This window comes from Pan paniscus, chromosome 12 (genome assembly GCF_029289425.2).
Source record: "Pan paniscus chromosome 12, NHGRI_mPanPan1-v2.0_pri, whole genome shotgun sequence".
Lineage (NCBI taxonomy): Eukaryota > Metazoa > Chordata > Mammalia > Primates > Hominidae > Pan > Pan paniscus.
In genome coordinates, this window is record NC_073261.2 from 100,905,901 (window position 1) to 100,927,419 (window position 21,519).

Sequence of the window (21,519 nt, forward strand, 5' to 3'; positions counted from 1 at the left end):
TCTCAAAAAAACAAAAGGATAGAAGTTACCACGGTGGGAAGTGGGTTTAGGAAAGAGGTGCTTCTGGGTGTTAGTAATGTTCTGTCTTTTGACCTGAGTGCTGGTTAGTTACCTGGGTATTTATTTTGTGAAAGTTCATTCAGTGAACTTTAAATGTTCATGAGGGAACATTTTGTGAAAGTTCATTCATGAATTATGCACTTTTCTATATGTTCATTATACTTTAATGAAAAGTTAAAAAGGATACCATACAGAATTAACTAAAGGCGTAATCGTTGATCATGGTTAGAGCTTAAAATTATATAAAACCAGAGAGATTACTTACTTTTTCCTGGCACATATACTCTCTCTCTCTTTAAAGTGATCATTTAAAAAGTAATCAATTATGAAAGTGATAAATATTACATTACAAAATAAAAGGAAGTGTAGCTAAACTATTTCTTTAAAAATCTTTTAAGCCAGGTGTGGTGGCATGTGCCTGTGGTCCCAGCTACTCAGGAGGCGAAGGTGGGAGGATTGTTTGAGCCCAGGAGGTTGAGGCTGCAGTGTGCTGTGAACACGCCACTGTATTTCAGCCTGGGCGACAGAGGGAGACCCTGTCTCAAAACAAAACAAGACAACAACAAAAAAAATATAGTTCACCTAAGTCAGACTTCACACTGCTTAGACTGAGGACAGTCTTTGGAAACAGTAACTTATGACATCTACAAAATTTATCTCATTATTTTTGAGATTTCTTTTCCTTTTATTATTAAGGTCAGTGTCTTTTCATGCACTTAATAGTCATTTGTATTTCTTCCATGTCTATTTTGTGTATGTGAATGCACCTTCCCTTTTTCTCTTGTGTCTTTTTTTCTTTTCTTTTTATAAAGTTGATTTGTTTTGGGTCAGTGGTTCTCAATTCTGGCTGTGTTTTGAATCACCTGGGGAACTCCTAAGAATTACCAGTGTCAACGCCCCACCCTAGGCCAAATAATTAGGATCTCTAAGGGTTGGGCCTAAGCCTTGGTATTTTTAATTTTGTGTGTGTGTGTGTGTGTGTGTGTGTGTGTGTATACATTCTATTATGGAAATGTTTATGCATAGCAACATATATAACAAGTTTTTTTTTTTTTTTGAAAGAGTTTCGCTCTTGTTGCCCAGGCGACAAGAGATGATGCTATCTCAGCTCACTGCAACCTCCGCCTCCTGGGTTCAAGCAATTTTCCTGCCTCAGCCTTCTGAGTAGCTGGGATTACAGGCATGCGCCACCACACCTGGCTAATTTTGTATTTTTAGTAGAGACGGAGTTTCTTCATGTCGGTCAGGCTGGTCTTGAACTCCTGACCTCAGGTGATCTGCCTGCCTCGGCCTCCCAAAGTGCTGGGATTACAGGCGTGAGCCACTGTACCCGGCCCATCAGGCATTCTTAATCCCACTCTGGACTTCAGCAATAGTTTCTTTTGTTGCTTCATCTTTGTGGGCCACTTTACTTCAGGTTAGAAGCTGTATCCATCAGAGTTCTTAGTTGTAAGTAATAGATACCATCTCTGGGTAATTAATTAAAAGGGTGACCCACAGATTCTGTAAGTAGGTTGGGAAAGTAGGCTTGAAAACTACACTGCTAGGAACATAGCGCAAAATCATTGCACAGAACTCTCATGAAGACACCTCTGTGGCCACAGACGTTGCTGCTTGTGCTCCAAACACCACTGATGCTGGGCTCTGGGTGCTGCCCCAAGAATCATTATCTCTGCTGCCCCAGAACACTGGATGTAGCTGCCCCTACTGCTGCCGTCCCCACTAGGTGGATTCTTCTGGAGTTCCTGCTTCTCCAAGTTAATATTTCCCCCCTTGAAATCTAGCATAGTGCATTTTATTGGTGGAGCTCTGTTATGTGCCCCTATCCTAGTTTCAAAGAAAGATGAGAAAGCAAATATATGTTTTTTTTTCCCTTCTTTGTACTTTAGTAGTGGAAAGTCTACTTGTCCCATAAGGTAGGGTGTGCTTAAATGTAGACTCAGCTTTCAAGTGCTTGGTGTCAAAAAAGAAAGTCCACTGTAAAAGCTCTGTATCAGTCTTAGAAACCCATTCCTTTTAACCTAATGATCTATCTTATAACCACTAGCTTTTCTTACATAATGCAGTAGATATTTGATGCAGGAATATGCCTTATTTATGGGTGCCATATTGCTTTGTACATGGAGCTGTATCTTTATTTCTGAAGAACAATATATTTTAAAAACCCCATTCTAATTTTAGCTAGTTGCAGTCATTCCTATTTTGTTTTATGAATAAACTCAAGGAGATGTTATAGTTAAAAACTCAACTGTAACAAATATTGATATTTCCTGGTGGTGTTTTCACGGATAATTTTCTAGCGTATAGGCTATTTGCCTTTTTTCAGGTGTGATCTTTCTGTATATAAAGACAGTGTGGAAAATGGGAAACACTGTATTAGAACCATTGTGGATATAAATAGGATGATACATTCTTTTTCTAAACAAAGAAGGTATAGCTCTCATTATTGCAAAAGTGTTTTACTCTAAGTTACAATGAAACATTGTGAACACAAGCTTTTAAAAATTAACACAAAAAGCACATTCTTGGCTTACCTGTGATAACTTTAACAACCAACTAGTGAAGTTTTTATCTGCTGTGAAACCAGGGCATAGCTGAGTGAATGAAGCCATGGACACTTTGGGTCAGGGGCCTCGGTGATATTGTCTTGGTTCTGCTGGTGGTGTGCAGCATTACCTTAGGTGATTCATTTATGTTCTTCTACATTTCGTCTTTCCAGTTCCTAAAGAAGAATTAATGTTACTATCCCTTCCTCTTCACTTTTCTTACAGTGGTGTATTAGAAGATCTGAGACAGGTGTGATTGAGCTTCTTAGAATAAACACGTGGTAACATAAAGGTTGTTACAGTAAAAACAAAGATGAATGTACTATAAACTCTTCATAGTAAGATGCACCCTGTTGTTTAGTATGTAACAAGAAACCATTGTTGTAATATCCTGATGTAAGGTTATGTTTCTGAATTATATTCAAACCAGGTGGCCCCTCAGTTTTGAATACTTAAGAACTGCAGCTGTGGATTTAATGGGTTTAATTAATAGGAAATTCACTTCAGGTTCATCCATTTGACCTCTGCTACATAGCCAACAGAAATTACATAGAATGTTTCTAAAACTTCCAGAAAATTCAGGCTAGCTTTAGCATTCTTCACCTAGCATAGGTGAAGTCTTAATTCTACAAATGAAAAAAAAAAAAAAAAATCCAGGGTTTCTAAATGTGGTAAAATTGTAACAGACAAGGTCAGGAATCAACTTACTGGGTTGCTCAGTATTTAGTGATACATTCGACTCCTTTTGTGGTTTCAGATAGCAATTATTTCTAATATAATTTATTTTGCAGTGAGGGCCGAGGCAAGTTGACGGTATTTTCAGTTAAAGCTATGTTAGCAACCATGTGTGGTGGAAAAATGCTGGACAAATTGAGATGTAAGTATTTTCATATTATTTGAAAAATGCCATTTTCAAATTAGGACTTTTAAATGAATATTGTCAGAATTTTGAATGATGTTATATTGAGCTTTTAAAAAAATTACCATGTCACTCACGCTGCAGCAGCTGGCTCACAGTAGGTGAGTTATGCCACCTACTGTTCAGATGGAAAAGTTGGTTAATTTAATTTATTGTTAGTCCTTTTTAGTGAGAAAATGGAAAAGACTCAGAATCATAATGCTGACATTTAAAAACTTATTTTAGAAATGTTTTCCACATTATTAAAATTATGCTTGAAAATGATTATATTGAGAACTTTTAGTTAAAGTAAATTTGATTGCTTTTACTAAGTTCGGTCTGGTTTAGCTCTTAACTCCATTCTTCATCAGGTGATGTTTGCTGTGATTACATTATTCCTTACTACTCTAGAGTCAGCCGCAGTTATTTAGAAGCTGATGACCTGTTTTTTTAAAAAAATTCCTGTTATCTTTGCTAATTTTTTTTTAACCATTAGTCATTTTGGCATTTTACCATTCATTAGATACTATAAGAAGGTGATTAGATGAAATCAAAAGAGATGAAATTCACGACTATTTAATTTTGCTGCTTATGGTTTTTATTTATTCAGTTATTAGTTATTAACTCCCTAAGATATGCCAAGAATTGTGCTAGGTGCTTTACATGTATTTTCTCATGGAATCCTTAAAATTCCTTTGAGCAGCAGGTGATATTTTCTTCATTTTATCGATGAGTTAACCAAGGGGGCAAAGCTGGGGTTTTAACTCAGATGTCAGAGCCCTGTTCTGAGCTATGTGATTGTGCTCCCCTGTGCTAGTGCTGTAGCAGGAGACACACGTGTAATTTCAGTACAGTGTTCAGAGTGCCTTAAAGCAGTAGCCACAGAGTAGGAAACTGGATGCCAGCTTTCAAGGGATGAGACTGAAGTCTTAATGAGGTAGTGTGGTAGTGTGGTACCCTGTGAGCCCGGATTTGGATGACTGAGTCCTTGCGATATTCCTCCATGCCCTTTTTTTTTTAAATTGAAAGATACAGAGGTTTGATCAGATTCAAGTATTAATACAAGTTTTTCGGCAAGATTACTTCATAGGTGTATTTGTTTTTTGTGCTTTTTCTTACTTTACCATGACACTGAAAGTTGGAAAGCTAGATGGCCCATTAGATATAGATTTAGATATTCCAAAGAAAGATCTTAATGTATTTGGTCAACTGTTATCCAGTTTATCTTCATTTCAAAGTTAGCTGCAATATAGAACATGTTTTTGGTAATAAGAATTATGGTTTTATTTAAATATTCTTCTGAGGTTTTTCACATGGTATATCCCAAAATATTCTTTGGGCTGAAATTCCTTTTATATTTTTGTAAAATATAAAAATATGTTTTTCTGAGGAAGATAATATGTATGAAAGTATATTTCATCAAACACAAAGAAAAGTTGTAGTCTTGTCTAATTTTTAATGATGCTGATACCAGATAAAGAATATATATACCATCTTTATTAATATTGGGGAGACTGGTTGAAAAATACAGTAGTAGAAAAATACATTAGCAGAAAATTAACTGTATTCTAGATGACTCTGGAATCTTTAAATTTCTTTAAAGTCTACTATATTTACATAGAGCCAGCTCACCTGGCATATGGTAAATACTTAAAATTTTGTCAAATGTAAATTGTTGATTGAATAATAAAATTACTCCAGTTCTGTGTTATAACTGTTAGTGAAAAGGCGCAAATTCTAGTTCTCGGTTTGGAAGGGATCCAGGTGATAGCAGTTTTTTTGATGTGGCTTCTGAACTTTTTGGAGGAACACGAAGTGACCAAGATTGAAGTGGTGCAAAAGCCCACGGGCCAAGCCAAAGGTGACATGTCAGCATGCTCAGGACCCCAAGTCATTGCAATAGTGTTTGGATGGCTGTGATACAGACTGTGCTGGGTTACCAATCACTGTGTTTATCTGATTCAAGTAGATTTCAAATGTGGTTTATCTTTTCCTTGCTAAAAATTATAGTTTCTCTGCCAGTTGTAGGTCTGTTTCATTATTTTTGTTGTACTGTAATTATCTTGGCTTGGGCTTGAGATGTTCAACATAAGTAAAATACTTGAGTAGGGAAGCCTATCTCTACTTTTTAATCTTCCAAGGTGGAAAACACTTTAAAATGTGGCTTGCCCCTTCCATTTTAAACAGAACTTGGCTGGGTGCAGTGGCTCATGCCTGTCATCCCAGCACTTTGGGAGGTTGAGGTGGGAGGATCACTTGAGGCCAGGAGTTTGAGACCAGCCTGGGCAACGTAGTGAGACTGTGTAACTATAAAAGCAATTTTAAGGCCGGGTGCAGTGGCTCCCGCCTGTAATCCCAGCACTTTGGGAGGTTGGGGTGGATCACCTGAGGCCAGGAGTTCGAGACCAGCCTGGCCAACATGGTGAAACCTTGTCTCTACTAAAAATACAAAAATTAGCTGGGCATGGTGGCACATGCCTATAATCCCAGCTACTCGGGAGGCTGAGGCAGAATTGCTTGAGCCCAGGAGATGGAGGTTGTAGTGAGCCAAGAGCATGCCACTGCACTCTAGCCTGGCCGACGGAGTGAGACTGTCTCAAAAAAATAAATAAATAAAAATAAAAGTAATTAAAAAAGTTAGTTTGGCATGGCAGTACATACCTGAGGTCCCAGCTCCTCAGGAAGCTGAGCCAGGAGGATCACTTGAGGCTAGAAGTTCGAGGCTGCAGTGAGCTATGGTCATGTCACTGCACTGCAGCCTGGGTAATGGAGTGAGACTGTCTCAAGAAAAGAGAGAGAGAGAGAGAAAGAAGGGAGAGAGAGAAAAAAAAAGAAAGAAACGAGAACTCACTGATTATACTTTTAACATTTTCATCTCTTAAGGATGCCATTTTCTGATGCATTTAGGATTTAGGGCTGATTGTGAAGCTTGGTTTGTCTACTCCTCCTATTTTGAGACTATTGTGCTTTTTCAGTTCTTGAGTTTTTTGTTGTTGTTGGTGGTGGTGGTGGTGGCGGCAGTGGTTTGTGTATGTCCTTTATCACTGGCAAATATGATGTTATGTATTTTTGGTGCTCCACTCTCTGGAAATCTCTCCTTGCTTCTGACTTACTACTTTTAATATGCTACGGACAGAGAAGTAATAACCAAACCTCTTAGCATTCTATTTAAAATAAGGATTTAAAGTGATTGTTATGAGAGAAGCACTTGAGCTTGTGTAGTATGATTGTTAGCTTTGGCTATTTTCAGAACCTTTCCCTCCTTGTTTTCTGGTTCTCAGCAATGTCCTACTTAGTTGAGGTGGCTGAATAATTGTGCAGCCAAAAGAGAGAAGTAACACTGTATTGTAACAGCAAATGATCTTTGATTGTTTATTCACTTTCTCATACCTAATTATTCCATTGTTTTGGTTCTTCTTGTTTGCTCCAACCTCCTTCTACTGACTGGACTCTCTGTTGTTACCTCTATTAATGCTCCTGTTATATTAAGTTTTCTCATTTATGGAATGTTTTAGCATTTCTACTTTTTTTTTTCTGCTTTGATCTTCCTGCTTTTTACTTTCTTAGAATTTTTCCTACGATTTTCTCCTCTCTACCTTTTTTATTTGACATGGGGTTTTTGGTTTTAGTATCAAGATAGCATTTGAATGACTGAACAAATATTTGTACTTTCTGTTTAAAACATTTCTTAGATTTTTCAGATTTGTCTTAAGAGAGTTTCTGTCTCCAGGTAGCATTCATTTACAGAGATGGTTCATTGTTGTGGCCATTAGAGACTATGTCCTAGATTCGGAGGTAACTTTTATCAGGATTCTAAATACCAATGATTTATAATCGGAATATGGACTTTAATTAAAAGCACAATCAAAATTCAGTAATGTCAGAAACCCAAAATGTAACTCAAGGAAACAAAATTTGTAGACTGTAAAGCCCATTATGTATTAAAACATGCTTAATTATCAATTAATTTGACTGTGCAATTTATTTACTTTAATTCTGCTATTTGTTTTCGAAGAAATTTAGTCTCCTTATTCAAATTGCATCTGGTTGCACTAAAAGGAGCAAAAGATTCATAAATTTATTTTAAAATTCGTTAAAAAGCTGGTGCTACTATTTTGAAAGGCAGTTTAACAATATGTATCAGGAAGGCTTTAAAAAGATTCATATTCATTCACTCAGTCTACTTCTTGAGTTTATCCTAAGGAATTAATCAGAAGTGTACCCCAAGTTTTTTGTATATTGCAACACTTATATGAAAACTTGAAACATCTTTAGTGTCCAAAAGTGAGAACTCAGTTAAATTTTGGGACACCCACATGATTGAATATAATGCCTTTAAAAATAGGTTTTAGATCAAAATGCATAAGTGTAATGTAGTTTTAAACAAAAATTTGCTGTGCACATAGAAAATAAGAAATATACCAAAATAATAACAGGGGTTTTTCTCTGGGTTCTAACACAATGGTTTTATAATAATAATTTATATTATTTATCTTTTTGCATGTTTTTGATAGACCACACTGTCAGCAGTCAGAGAAAAGATGACCTGAGATTCTTTCTGTTTTGGTCAGAATTGACTATTCCTACTGATGTTTCAACTGTTTGCTTCCTTCATGTTTCATTAGCAGACTGTAGAAGGGCCTCCCTTTGAAGTTACAGTTAAACAGTTTCACCTGTTCAGATTTTAGACTCCTCTGCTGTAGTTTTTTTAACCACCCATGGCTGCATAATTATCCTCACTGGTTTCTGTTAACCATCCCTTCTCCTCAGTAGATGGAAGTGACTGTTTAATCTAAATGAGTGATGGCTAGATTTACATTTTTCAGATAACCAAAATGTTTTAGAAATGGAAGGAAGTAAAAGATAAGCCTTAAATGTGTGTTTTATGAATAAGGGGAAAAAAAGAAGAAAAAGGAAAACAAAAACCAAAGGCGGTCTGGAGCCTTGTCTCAGGTGGTTCCTGGCTGAGTCAACACCAGAAGCCCAAGGCATGCAGACTCCTACCCTCCAGCCTCATTGCAGCTTAATGATGTGGCATATTAATAAGTTTCTTTTTTTTTTCTGTTTTCTTTTTTTTTTGAGATGGAGTCTTGCTCTGTTGCCCAGGCTGGAGTGCAGTGGTGTGATCTCAGCTCACCGCAGCTTCCACCTCCCGGGTTCAAGTGATTCTCCTGCCTCAGCTTCCCAAGTAGCTGGGACTACAGGCGTGTGCCACCATGCCTAACTAATTTTTGTATTTTCAGTAGAGGCCGGGTTTCCCCATGTTGGACAGGCTGGTCTTGAACTCCTGACCTCAGGTGATCCGCCTGCCTTGGCCTCCCCAAGTGTTAGAATTACAGGCATGAGCCACCGCACCCCGCCAGTGGCATATTAATGAGTTTCGAACTACAGTATGCACTCGGGCCTAGTTGTGTTTAGGTATTTATCAACATACAGATGTGTGTGCATGGTTTTGTGGGTTAGGTTGCTGAGCTGGTAGAAAGATGACAGGCGATGAGAGTCATTTGCCAGGGAAAGCAAACATGTAAAAGAAAATGGCTTTCTGTTTATAGACTCATTTCTTCAGTCTAAACAGCCCTTTCATCTGCAAAAAAAATAGGTGGCTAGTCATGTGGGGATGAAAGGGGAGTTGAAATAGATGGATAGATCCAGCCAGTAAAACTAGGGTCATTATCACCAGGAAAAAATCAAAACATATGTGATGATGGTGGCTCAGTAGCATTTTTTTGCTTATTACACAAAAGATATTACAGAATATTTTAAAAATTGCATACACATGTACATTTAAGGGCTTGATAGTGGGTTTTTCACAAGGGAGAAAGCTTCCTTTTTAGCTGGAAATAACTGTTAGGGAATTAGCATACTTTCAGAGGTGTATAAATAGAAAGAGAATTACTTGGGAAATTAACTGGGGATGTGGGAAGTAATTTAGTCCCTTAATACCAGGAGGGTTTAGGGCTTTATTTAATTAGAGTACTAGTTTAATTTTTAAAATATTTTCATTAAATTTTATTATTTTATTCACTTCTTTGATATCCTTTTATATATACATAGGTAAATCACAATAACTTAGGTTGATTGTTAAACTTCATTTAAGATTTAAGAATTAGCAATCATTTTTAAATTGTTTTTCTTAGAGATAAAAGCCTATTCATAAAAAAATTGTTTTAAACCCATAACTCAAGAAGTAATGAATTATTTCACTGTGCCTTCAGTTTTGGGGTCTAGCAGTATGTCTCATTAAAGCAAATAGACATGTTTCCACTTCTCTTATTGTAATATAGGCCTGTTATAGTTTCTTATGAATAAAAAATTTTGTATTACTTTGAATCTATTCATGTGACATAGTAACTAAGTTTAACTGAAATAATACTTTTTTGTGGGAGTGGTTAGTCATTTTACTATCCAGTCACTCCTTTTTATTACTCTGAATGAGTTAGGTATAGATTCGTTGGTGTGGGTGTATACATACACATTTTTGTGATTGTGAAGCTATACATATATATATATTCATGTACTTGAAAGCTAAAGTCACTGGTCCTGAATATTTCCACCACTAGTGGCCACAGGTTAATTACTCATTAGTTAATTAGTTATGAATACACAGAGTGGCGATAGAAAACTTGACTGAGAGTGGCTTAAGCAGATTGGGATTTATTTTTCTCATGTAAAAGTAAGTCCAAACGCTGATAAGTTCAAAGTTGGTACCCTGACTTATGGCTGTCCTCACAGACTTCACTTCTTCCCGTCTTTCTTCTGCCATATGGCCTTCGTCCTTAGGATCAAAAGATGTTTGCCATATCCCAGGCCTCTGTACTTACTCCAGGCAGAAGGAAGAAAGAGTTGCCTCTATGAAGAAAGCAAAGGGTTTTCCAGACATCTACTCCAGCATTGCAATGTGCAAAGGAGGCTGAGAAGTCATTCGTTAAGTGGCACATAGTCATTCCCAGCAGTCGGGCTCAGCTAGTGAGTGAGAAGGGGAAGAAGATACTGAGGCACCTGGCAGTGTCTGCCACCTCCCATGTTGACCCTTTGTTTTCATTCAGATTCAATGAACGATTATTTTCCTCCTTGTAAGACTAGCAGCCAGCTATTTATTTATTTTTGAGATAGGGTCTTGCTCTGTTACCCAGGCTGGAGTGTAGTGGTATGATCAGAGCTCACTGCAGCCCCCAACTTCTGCACTCAAGCGGTCCTCCCCCTTCAGTCTCCTGAGTAGCTGGGAGTACAGGCACCTGCCACCATGCCTAGCTAATTTTTTTTATTTTTTGTAGAGAAAAGGTCCTGCTATCTTGCCCAGGCTGGCCTTGAACTCCTGGGCTCAAGCGATTCACCTCTGCCTGGGCCTCCCAAAGTTCTGGGATTACAGGTGTGAGCCACCACGCCTGACCAGCAGCCAGCTATTTAAAGGTTAAATCATTTATGTTCTTCCGTCCTTTGAAGAGCATCATTTATTCATATCATTGGTAACATTTTCAAAGTTCTCTATCTGCAGTCTAGAACTGTGGTCAAATATTGTTTCTAACTGTCTGCATGGTAGTCCCACTTAAAAATTTGCTAGTTTGGGCCAGACACTGTGGCTCACACGTGTAATCCCAGCACTTTGGGAAGCCGAGGCGTGGATCACGAGGTCAGGAGATTGAGACCATCCTGGCTAACACGGTGAAACCCCGTCTCTACTAAAAATACAAAAAATTAGCTGAGCATGGTGGTGGGCGCCTGTAGTCCCAGCTACTCAGGAGGCTGAGGCAGGAGAATGGTGTGAACCCAGGAGGTGGAGCTTGCAGTGAGCCAAGATCACACCACTGCACTCCAGCCTGGGCAACAGAGTGAGACCCCGTCTAAAAAAAAAAAATTGCTAGTTAGTTCAAACAGTTATGTTCAAAGCTAAGTGTAATATCTTTATCTTCAGTTTGCTTATGTCAATCAGGATTTGTCATCATTTCCCCAAACTAGAAACTTAAAATAATCCTAACTTTTAAACTTCCTTTATTCCGTAATCTAGTTTGCCATCAACTGCAGTTCCTTGCATTGAAATGCCTTGGACTTGGCCTCCCCTGTCCCCGCACACACTGTCACTGCTGTAATCCAGGCTCCCCCCCAACCTCCTTTGTGCATTGTTTACAAGGTTTCCTAGCTGGTGTCTCCAATTCCATTCTTTTTCTTTTATTCATTGTGTGCCGGTCATTAACAGTCTAATTGCCTTGAAACCTAGCTTTCTAAAAATTTGATCTCTACTTAAAAGTTTTTAAGCTAAATCCAGATTGCTTCCCTCTTTCATTTTCTTTTATAACAGAAATACTCTTCCTATTCAGTCTTTATTTTTCTTTTTTTCTCAGTATAAATTGGCTGTTGTAGAATTTTTTCTTCAATACCCTATTTCCTGCTTATCACCGGTAAGAGATACAGGCTGCACGCTCCTGTCATAGACTTTTATCCTACTCTTCTTTAGTGCCCCCCAGTCCCTATCCTCAACCTGTTTTGACCCCATCATTCCAGATCCTCTCTTTCAAGGCCTAGCTTCCAAATGTCTTTATTTTAGAACTTGACAATTCCTGCTTATGTGTTTTTGTATCTATTCTAAATTATATTTTGAAGGAGTGCGGTGTAATGGTATTTATTTTGGGGTCAGATAGGTGTGGTTGTAAACTTGATTTGGCCTCTTAACTTTTTGACCTTAAGCAAGTTAACCTTTCTAAGCTGTAATAGTAGAGTAATGCTTAGTGTTAGAGTTTGTTGCATGAGAGCAAAAACCCGGAATAACAGTATCGTAAACAAAGTTGAGGTTTAATTTTCTCTCACATAAAAGAAGTCCAGAGGTGGGTAGTCCAGGGCCAGTATGGTAACTTCATGTTCATCTGGGATTCACACTTTGTCTTTTTTTCCCCTACCATTCTAGAGTGATTTCTATATCAAGATTGAGATTACCACATAGTGCAAGATGGCAGCTGGAGCTCCAGCTATCATAGCTGCACTCCAGGTAGAAGAAGGAGGAAGGGAATAAGGAACAAGTGGCCTGCTTTTTTGGCTCAGTTAGGTTTGTTTACCTAGTCTTCTGGAAGTCCCCTACAACCCTTCTGCTTACAAGCTCATTTTAGCTAGAAGTTAGTCACTTGACCACGACTTGCTGGGAACTTGCAACTTGTCAGTTGGTACATTACTGCACAAAATAAAATTAGTGTTCTGTTACTAAGGAAGAAGAGGATAATGTGGCTACTGGCAGCTCAGCATAGTTAACTGAAGTGGTGCCTAGCACATGGTGGGGCTTATCATGTATCTTTTTGCCTCTGTTTTTTCTGTTGTCAGCTCAAATTCTTCTCTGTTTCATGTGTATCTTATTTTTCCAGCTACATTGAAAGTTTCTTGGGGGATAAGGACCATTTGTCATCTTTCTCTGTTATGCTTCTAAACACCTAACAGAGCGCTTGCACTTGGACCACATAATAGGAACTTAATATGTATTTGTTAATTAATTTATTTTACTTTCTACTAGGGTCATCTTTTAGTCTCTTGCTGGATTTTTTCCCCCATATGGGTATTTAATACTTTTCCATCAACTGTAAACTAGCAGCTGTCATGAGAGGACACACTGAAGATTTTCATTCCTTTGGTAATTTCTTCTTTTCTAATGCCTTAAAAATTACCCTGTGGATCAATAACCTAACATTTTATCTTTCTTTAATTAGTGTATTCAGAAATTTTTTTTGACCTGATGCTTCAGTATAAATTCCCCAAAATTGAACCCAAAAAGTAATGCATATATGTATATTACATATGTCTGTTAAATAGGTATAGATCTCTACTATACCTCTTCACTGTGAATATATAGAATATGAATTTTCTTTTCTTTTTTTTTTTTTGGAGACAAGGTCTCACTCTGTCACCCAGGCTGGAGTGCAGTGGTGTGATCATGGCATCACGGCTCACTGTAGTCTTGACCTCCTGGGCTCAAGCAGTCCTCCCACCCCAGCCTCCCAAGTAGCTGGGACTACAGGTGCACACCACTATGCCTGGCTAATTTTTAAATTTCTTTTGTAGGGATGAGGTCTCACTATGTTGCCCAGGCTGGATGAATCTTCAAAATGCTATGTTTGAAAAGTCCTCAGGAAATGATTTTTCTGTGCATATTTGACTTACTAATGTTTGTAAGGAAGTTCAACAGATTGAAAAACTGCCTAAGTCACATTTCTTTGTTAAATGCTTTTGACTTCTGGTTTTCTTTTACTCCCCAACTGTGGATGAGAAGAGAGGAATGATTGGAGACAGGAACTCCCTGCAAGCAGATAAAGTTGTAGTAGTATTACTGGAAGATTCTTTCTCATCTGCTTGACCTGACTTAATATAAAAATAGGGTCTTACAGTATCAAAGTGTCTTGGAATAGAAGACTTTAGATGAGTTACTTTTATTCTGCTTTGGAACTCATTAGATAAATATTTTAAATATGCTCTATGGCTCCTTCAGATGTGTTCTTTCACAGGCATGCATTACATCATCAGTATAGAATATACAAGTATAATACAATTTCTTTCATACCCTATCACCAAGATGCTAATGTATTTATATACTCAATCATGCATATGTCTTATATAAACACATGTGGAGATACTAAGAGATAAAGATATGCTGCTGCAAATTCTTCTTGGAACAAAGTGAGGTATAAATAAATAAAAGTTATATATCATCTAGTTTTAAACACTCAAAAAGAGTAGGATAGTCACACATGAATGGTTATTTGATGTTTAAGTAGAATATTAAGTGAGTGGAAGAGAGGGGCCTCATCTGCAGGGTAGCCACACAGTGTTAATAAGGATGAGAATAGTTTTAATATTAACTAAAAGTCACAATAATTTTATGATACTTTTTTAATGATACTTTTTGTTTGGTATACAAATGACATAGAGCCATTTATAAAAAGCTGATATTTCCTTATAGCTTGACTTTATTTGGTTTTGTTCTCATAGATGTTTTCTCCCAGATGTCAGATTCCAATGGCTTAATGATATTTAGCAAGTTTGACCAGTTTCTGAAGGAAGTTCTGAAGCTCCCAACAGCTGTCTTTGAAGGGCCATCTTTTGGTTACACAGAGCACTCAGTCCGCACCTGTTTTCCACAGCAGGTAAGGACAGTTTTATAGAATCTAGGGCTAGAAGAGCGCTCTTCCCTCCCTTCACCTTCTAACAGATTTTGCCAGATTGCTTCCAGTCTAATAAGGTCTTGAGTAGGGGAGGAAAAAAGCTTTAAAGGTGGTGGGGAGTGGATGAATAAAAGCGGGGGGTAAAAATTCACCTGAAAACTCTTATGGGGGAACTGGGGGTGGGGGGGCGGTGTCTTTGGAAAAAAATGAAATATTTTAAAGAAAAGTGTTTAAGAACAAGTGTGTACATTTTTGCTACAGGACATATATTACTTTTTCAAATGAGTTCTTGAAACCATGGGATGAGGGAATTTTGATATAAAACTGTAACAATACTGCATTGTTTCCTGAGTGCTGGAGACAGGGAACGCTGTATAGCTCTCACTCGCCAGCATAAAATCCCTCAAGGGTACACTACCATTTTCATATTAGAAAAAGATGGATTTGATTTCCTTCTGGTGATCTTGACAGAGAGGCTGGAATGAGTGTGTTTCTGAGATCTTAACCATGCTTCAGAGAACCGTCTACACCTAACAAATGGTTGCTACAGCCAGTGTCCATGCCTCAGCCACAGGATAGACACTGGCTGCAGCGTCCATTTGTTAACGTAGAGATTAGATAAAAGAAGCTTAATGTTAAACTTACCTAGAAAGTTCTGTAAAGGAATTAAAAAACGTTTTGCTAAAACTAATAGGTAAAAAATTAATGGAAACAGGATATTGACATATTCTAAAAGTATCTCCCCATAAGATATTTATTAATTACAAAAAGAACATAGTAAATTTACAATGGAGAAACTGATCAGATATCACTTTACCAAGTGATCAAAATCCCTATCACCACTAAAGGGATAAACTGATACCGCCTGCCTCCTGATAGGACGCATTGAGAAGTACTCAATATCACTTCTCCGGTAACTCCTGCCAAGAAAGCATAACCTGAATCTCATCCCAAGGAAACATCAGACAAACTCCAATGAAGGAATTTCTACAACCTAACTGAACTTTACGCTTCAAAAGTGTCAATAATATGAAAGATTAAAAAAGATGAAATGTTCTAGGTTAAAAGAGTTTAAAGAGACATGAAAAGCTGAATGAACTCACAAGCCAGGATTTTCTGTTGCTATAACGGACGTTATTGGGACAATTGGAAAAATCTGAATAAAGTTTATAGACTGGATCATAGTATTATGTCAATGAATGTTAACTTCCTGATTTTGATATTTGTACATAATTATTTAAGAGCATGTCCTGTTTTTTAAAAAATTTGAACTATTTAAGGATAAAGGAGCATCCTTCTGCAGTGTTAACATTTGAGGAATCTTGGTTAAGGGAAAATGGGAATTTTTTGGTAATCTTAGAACCTTTTTGTAAGTCTGAAAATTATTTAAAGATAAAAAGGTAAACTATAAAAGGAACACATCTAAAAGTTTGAGAACTGAAAGGATGTTGTAAACTAGATTCTCCTGACCTGTGATACTCTGATTCAAAAACGAATGAAAAACACATGCACACATGGCCCCTCCCCACCTACATACTTCTTTACATTTAAAGTTAAGAATTCATGGTTATTTGAATTCAGACTTTCAAATAGTATTTAGTTTGTTTAGAGGTTATTCAGCTTTAGCACTGAAGGTGGTACCCATGATAATGGAGAATTATTTTTAGTAACATCTGAGGAGATATTCTTCCCAAATTTGTGCACACTTTGCCTGATTGGTTTTGTGCAGATTTGCCTCTATGCACTATTTATTTTTTCTTTCAGCATAAATGGCAATCAGCATCAGCTTTTAGCATATTAAAAATATCTCCATGCTTCGATTTATTCTAATGAAACATAGTTCACATTTTCCCCCCCGAATATGCATTTTCAAATGATGTGAGGTTGTCTGAACATAATCCTGGTACAAGAGTGTCTTTCAGGTGTTAACGTGCCCTTCAGGGACGTAAGTGAAGATGAGTATGATGAAGTCACAGCTCTTCTGCATTTTTTATCTGGAGCCTGTCTCACTGCTGCTCCTGCTGCTGCCTTGGAGGTATCATCACCTTCCATGGTGGCCCACACAATACTCTGGGGTAATCTTGTGTATGGTGTACACATGGCTTTTCACACAAGATGCTTCCTGGAGGTCAGGCTAAAAATGGATCAAGTTCTGGAATGGTACTCTTAAAGCAAAATGGTATTGGAACGGGGAAGGGAATTTATACAAAGAACTCTCAGTGATGAACACTGAGAAATGGATGACAGTTATGTGGGGTATAAACCTAATATTTAATTTAATTGCAACGTGAGTATTCCGATGAGAATCTGGTGTTGGAATAACAGTTTAAAATGTTGAAGAAATTTTTAAAAGTGCAGTTGTTAATTCTAAGAATGCTATCTAGGATTCTGCAAATTAACCTTATGACATACATAATTGTGAGAGCTTTGAACTCACAACCTGATCATTACTTTTTACCTGCTTCATTCATATTCCTGTAAAAAAAAATCAATCTGCATTTTTGTGTATGTCAAATTTGGAAAAGAGAAGTTTATCTCAGTCCATGAAAATGTTAAAAAAGAAAAAACCCTCAGGGGAAATAGAAATCACTCATAGAATATACTGATATATTGACCAAGAAGTGAGACAGCTTGGACAAAGTTTCATGCTGCAAGAGTTAAATTCAATGAGTTTTGCGTTTCTTTTTGAAAATGGGCTTTTCTCATAGTTTGTTTTGCTTCAGTATGTGTTTCCTTAATGAGAATCAGCTCTTACGTCATCAGATAGAAAACAATGTTGATGCAAATTAGAAATTGCATTGTTTTTTCATATGCACTTTTCCCCAGCATTTTGATGTTCTGGGCTGAACAAAAAAGCGATCACAATTAAAGAGAGAGTATGACTATTTTAAGAAAGAAGCTGAAAATCCTGCAGTACCTTCCTTTAGGGAGAGAAGTGACTGGTTTCAAGGACCCATGAGCTGCTTCGCTTTCTGCAGTGCTGTGATGATGAAGCTGCAGCTGAGTGAAGAGGCTGTGAAGATGTTTTGCCTCCTGTGCTCACATGATCGATGGACAGAATTAAGCTTTCCCCTGGATCCGATATCTAGTTTTGATGAAACCGATCTATTTTGGAAGTTGTATGCTCGTCTCATGAAGAAGGAAATCAGTGGCTCAGGATTGAAGGCTGAAAGACACCATCCGACAGTGATACCAGTGCATGCACCTGGAGGGATTTAGTTTGGCTGATTATTTTGTTTGTCCTCTATTTACAAAGCCATGTAGATTCTTAGTGGTTGTTCCAACTCTGTTTTCCTCATATACCTTATGATTTTTAAGTCCACAGTGTTGTACTCTGCACACCTTTCCATTATAGCATTTTGATGTAAAGAAATTTCAGCTTCTTTCTTAATGTAACACATTACAGCAGAAATGCTTTTTTTTTAATGATATGAAGAGAATTACACATTGGTTTATTTTAATATAGTTTTAATTCTTTTTTAAAACACATTTTTTTTTTTGCCTGGGAAACTAACCCAAAATAAGGTCTGTGGATTATGTAGTTTAGTTGTTTTTAAAACACAAGAGAAATTAGATGCATTTATAAGTTAATTCAGCAGAACCCATCTATTAGGATAGCTAAAATTAAATACTGACTTCGAATATTGGTAAAGATATTTGGAGCATCCAGTACTCTTTACAAACCGCAAGAAGCCCTGGTGGTTTCTTAATAAAACTAATCTGACACCTCCTCATGACCTAGCAATTAAATTAAAACCTAATCCTAGGTTTTAAGACTTTTCAGGAGTGCTCTTATCAACTATATTCATACTAGCCCCAAACCAGAAGCATCCTGGGTGTCCATTATTAAAAAAAATTGGGGAAAAGTTAATTTAAGAGATAGTATGTCTGGAGTTTGCCCCAAAACAATGAAGGTTGGAGGGAAAGCGAAAGCAAAAATGAAACCAAATTAGTCATATGTTAAGAACTGTTGAAGCTGGGTAGGCATTTTTTTTTTTTTTTTTTGAGATGGAGTCTCACTCTATCACCCAGGCTGGAGTACATTGGCGCAATCTTGGCTCACTGCAACCTCTGCCTCCCAGGTTCAAGCGATTCTCCTGCCTCAGCCTCCCAAGTAGCTGGGATTACAGGTGCCTGCCACCATGCCTGGCTAATTTTTGTATTTGTAGTAGAGATGGGGTTTCACCATGTTGGCCAGGCTGATCTCGACCTCCTGATCTCAGGTGATCCTCCTGCCTCAGCCACCCAAAGTGCTGGGATTACAGGTGTGAGCCAGTGCACCTGGCCGGGATGGGCATATTATACTATTCTCTCTACTTTGATATATTTTTAAGAATTTTAATAATAGAAAAATTGTCCTTGCAAATTTGTGATTGTGATTATTGTCTGAACATAGTAGAGTATTGTTATAGCACCCCAAGACTAATACTTTGGTGAGTAGCCCAGATATATTAACATTCTTCAGAGTTTACAAACTAACTGACTTTCGACGCTTAAAAGTTGTTTAAAATAAGTAGTAAATGTATTTAAATTTCTCCCCAAATTTTCCAAACTTTAGAGTTTTGGAAAATGCAATATTTCTCCTTAGAAAGGAGATGCTATTTGTTATTTATTAGGTCTTCATATTAATGGCATCTGTGTCCCATCTAGAACAGCCACTGCCACGATGCTGGCTGCACTGGGGGAGGCGTGGCTGGGGCTGCATGCTCCGTAGAGCTGGTGGGAGCCAGGAACAGGCAGAAGCTCCACCCTATTCTCAGTTGACAGGGTGGGAGCTTCGCCTTCCCTGGGCGCAGCTGCAGCCGGTCAAGCCATGGCTGCAGACCAGGCATCTCTGCACTGTCAGGGGCCTGGGAAGGCTGCCCTTGCCCCTGCAGGCTTGGAGGTGTCTGCTCCCGCTGCCTGGCATCTCCCTGCTCCCGCTGCCTGGCGTCTCCCTGCTCCCAACACCTGCTCCAGTGTCAGAGCGAGGCTGAGGCCGAGCTCGGGCACTGTTGCAGCCTGGCCAGGTGTGCACACGCTCGGGGCAGCACTGACATGCCAGCCCCCTGCCACCTCAGCACCCCCGGACTTTGGGCACTGATGAGCATGAGAGGAAGGCCACAGGGGCCTGAGGGCAGCTTGGCACTGGCCTGCAGGTGCCCCTTGGCACGAACACCTGGGTGCCATGAACAGCAGTAGGAGGTAGACAGGCCCCTGGGTGGAAGGGCGTGGGTCCCCGGTGAAGCCCCACCTTCAAGACAGGGAGGGCCTGAAGCCTGGGGGTCAGGCTGCTAGTCCCATGGACTGGAGTGGGAACTTGTGGTGCTTTTTCCAAGCCTACCCATGGCCACCCATGAACCTGTCAGCATGCGCTTCCTCCTCTTTAAGACCCACAAAAGCCCTAAACTCAGCCAAACTCGAACAAATGATTACCAGCTGTGGAGAGGAGCTACCCACCCCAGAGTCTCCTGTCTGCTAAGAGCTGAAGAGATGATGGGACAACCAGCTGCAGAGAGGAGCTACCCTACCAGGGTCTTCTCTCTGCTGAGAGCTGAAGAGACATCAGGACGATCAGCTGCAGAGAGAAGCTACCCACTCCAGAGTCTCCTCTATGCTGAGAGCTGAACACTTGTCAGGACGCCCTGGCTGTGGAGAGGAGCTACCCATTGCGAGTCTCCTCCGAACTGTTCTATTGCTCAATAAAGTTCCTCTTTGCCTTGCTTACCCTCCGCTTTTCCACATACCTCAATCTTCCTGGGTACGGGACAGGAACTCGGGACCCACAAAATGGCAAGTCTAAAAGAGCTATAACGTAAACAGGGCTGAAATATGCCCCTTGCTTGCCATGTTGTGGGCAACAAGAAGAAGAAAGAAGGAGAAAAGAGCTGTACCCCTCTGGGGAGCCCAGATGTAGGAGCTCCCCAGGCCAGGGCTGTAATACCCTCCTTGGGGCTCTGCGGTTCCTGGCGTCTCCAAGCTTCTGGGTGCCACCGTGTTCGCTGGTGCCAGCTGTGGAAGCAGCTTGCAGTATGCCTGGTCCAGTGCAGCCTCACAGAGAGCCAGGGCCCGTGCTGGTGCCTGGAGCTGCCTGCCCCACTGCAGCTGGCATGCCTGGCTGTGCATAGTGGCCGGACCCCACACTCCTTCACGCTCCCTTCACTGCTCTGCACCTGGCTCGCCCTTGGTAGGCGTGGGATCCAGGCTGGTAGCGTGAGCCGAGTGCAGCCTGCCAGGCCGAGTGGGTGGAACGAGTCCAGTGGGCCCAAGCAAAACTCCGGCAAAGGTGCCACTGGCCACAAAGGAAAAGCATCACCCCAGGAATCCTGTAACAATATTGACTTTAGTTCGAAGAGTTCAACCCACCTTGCACGGAATTTTTAATTTGATGCCTATCTTTATGAAAAGGAAACCTGAGGCTGGGCATGGTGGCTCACGCCTGTAATCCCAGCAGGCCGAGGTGGGTGGATCACCTGAGGTGATCAAGACAGCCTGGCCGACGTGGTGAAACCTCGTCTCTACTAAAAATACAAAAATTAGCCAGGCGTGGTGGCGGGCGCCTGTAGTCCCAGCTACTCAGGAGGCTGAGATAGGAGAATTGCTTGAACCCAGGAGGCAGAGGTTGCAGTGAGCCGAGATGGCACCACAGCACTCCAGCCTGGGCGACAGAGTGAGACTCCATCTCAAAAAAAAAAAAAAAAAAAGAAAAGAAAAGAAAAACCTGAATAAGCAAAGAATGGAGAGAAAGGGAGAAGTGAGCAGATAGGAAAGTAGACACACTCTTACAATCAATGTATGCAGGAGATACTGTTGATAACACTTTATTGGACACCATGCCACATTTCCCTTGATTCACGGAGGCAGTGGCAATTGTATAAAAATGGGATTATACTATTGCTGG

General features: G+C 39.4%; 1 protein-coding gene across 22 annotated transcripts in view; it reads left to right on the forward strand.

Moving 5' to 3' along the window:
- The window catches only part of DTNB (dystrobrevin beta), a 296,683-nt gene that overhangs the window by 62,712 nt on the left and 212,452 nt on the right, over positions 1 to 21,519 (forward strand). For 21 of the 22 annotated variants that reach the window (XM_055108155.2, XM_055108156.2, XM_034952753.3 and 18 more), the window contains exons 5-6: positions 3,398 to 3,483; positions 14,467 to 14,621. In XM_055108155.2, the coding sequence (XP_054964130.1) occupies positions 3,398 to 3,483; positions 14,467 to 14,621 (241 nt within the window). The remainder of the gene's footprint in view (positions 1 to 3,397; positions 3,484 to 14,466; positions 14,622 to 21,519) is intronic. The other variant, XM_034952778.3, reaches the window with a different exon arrangement.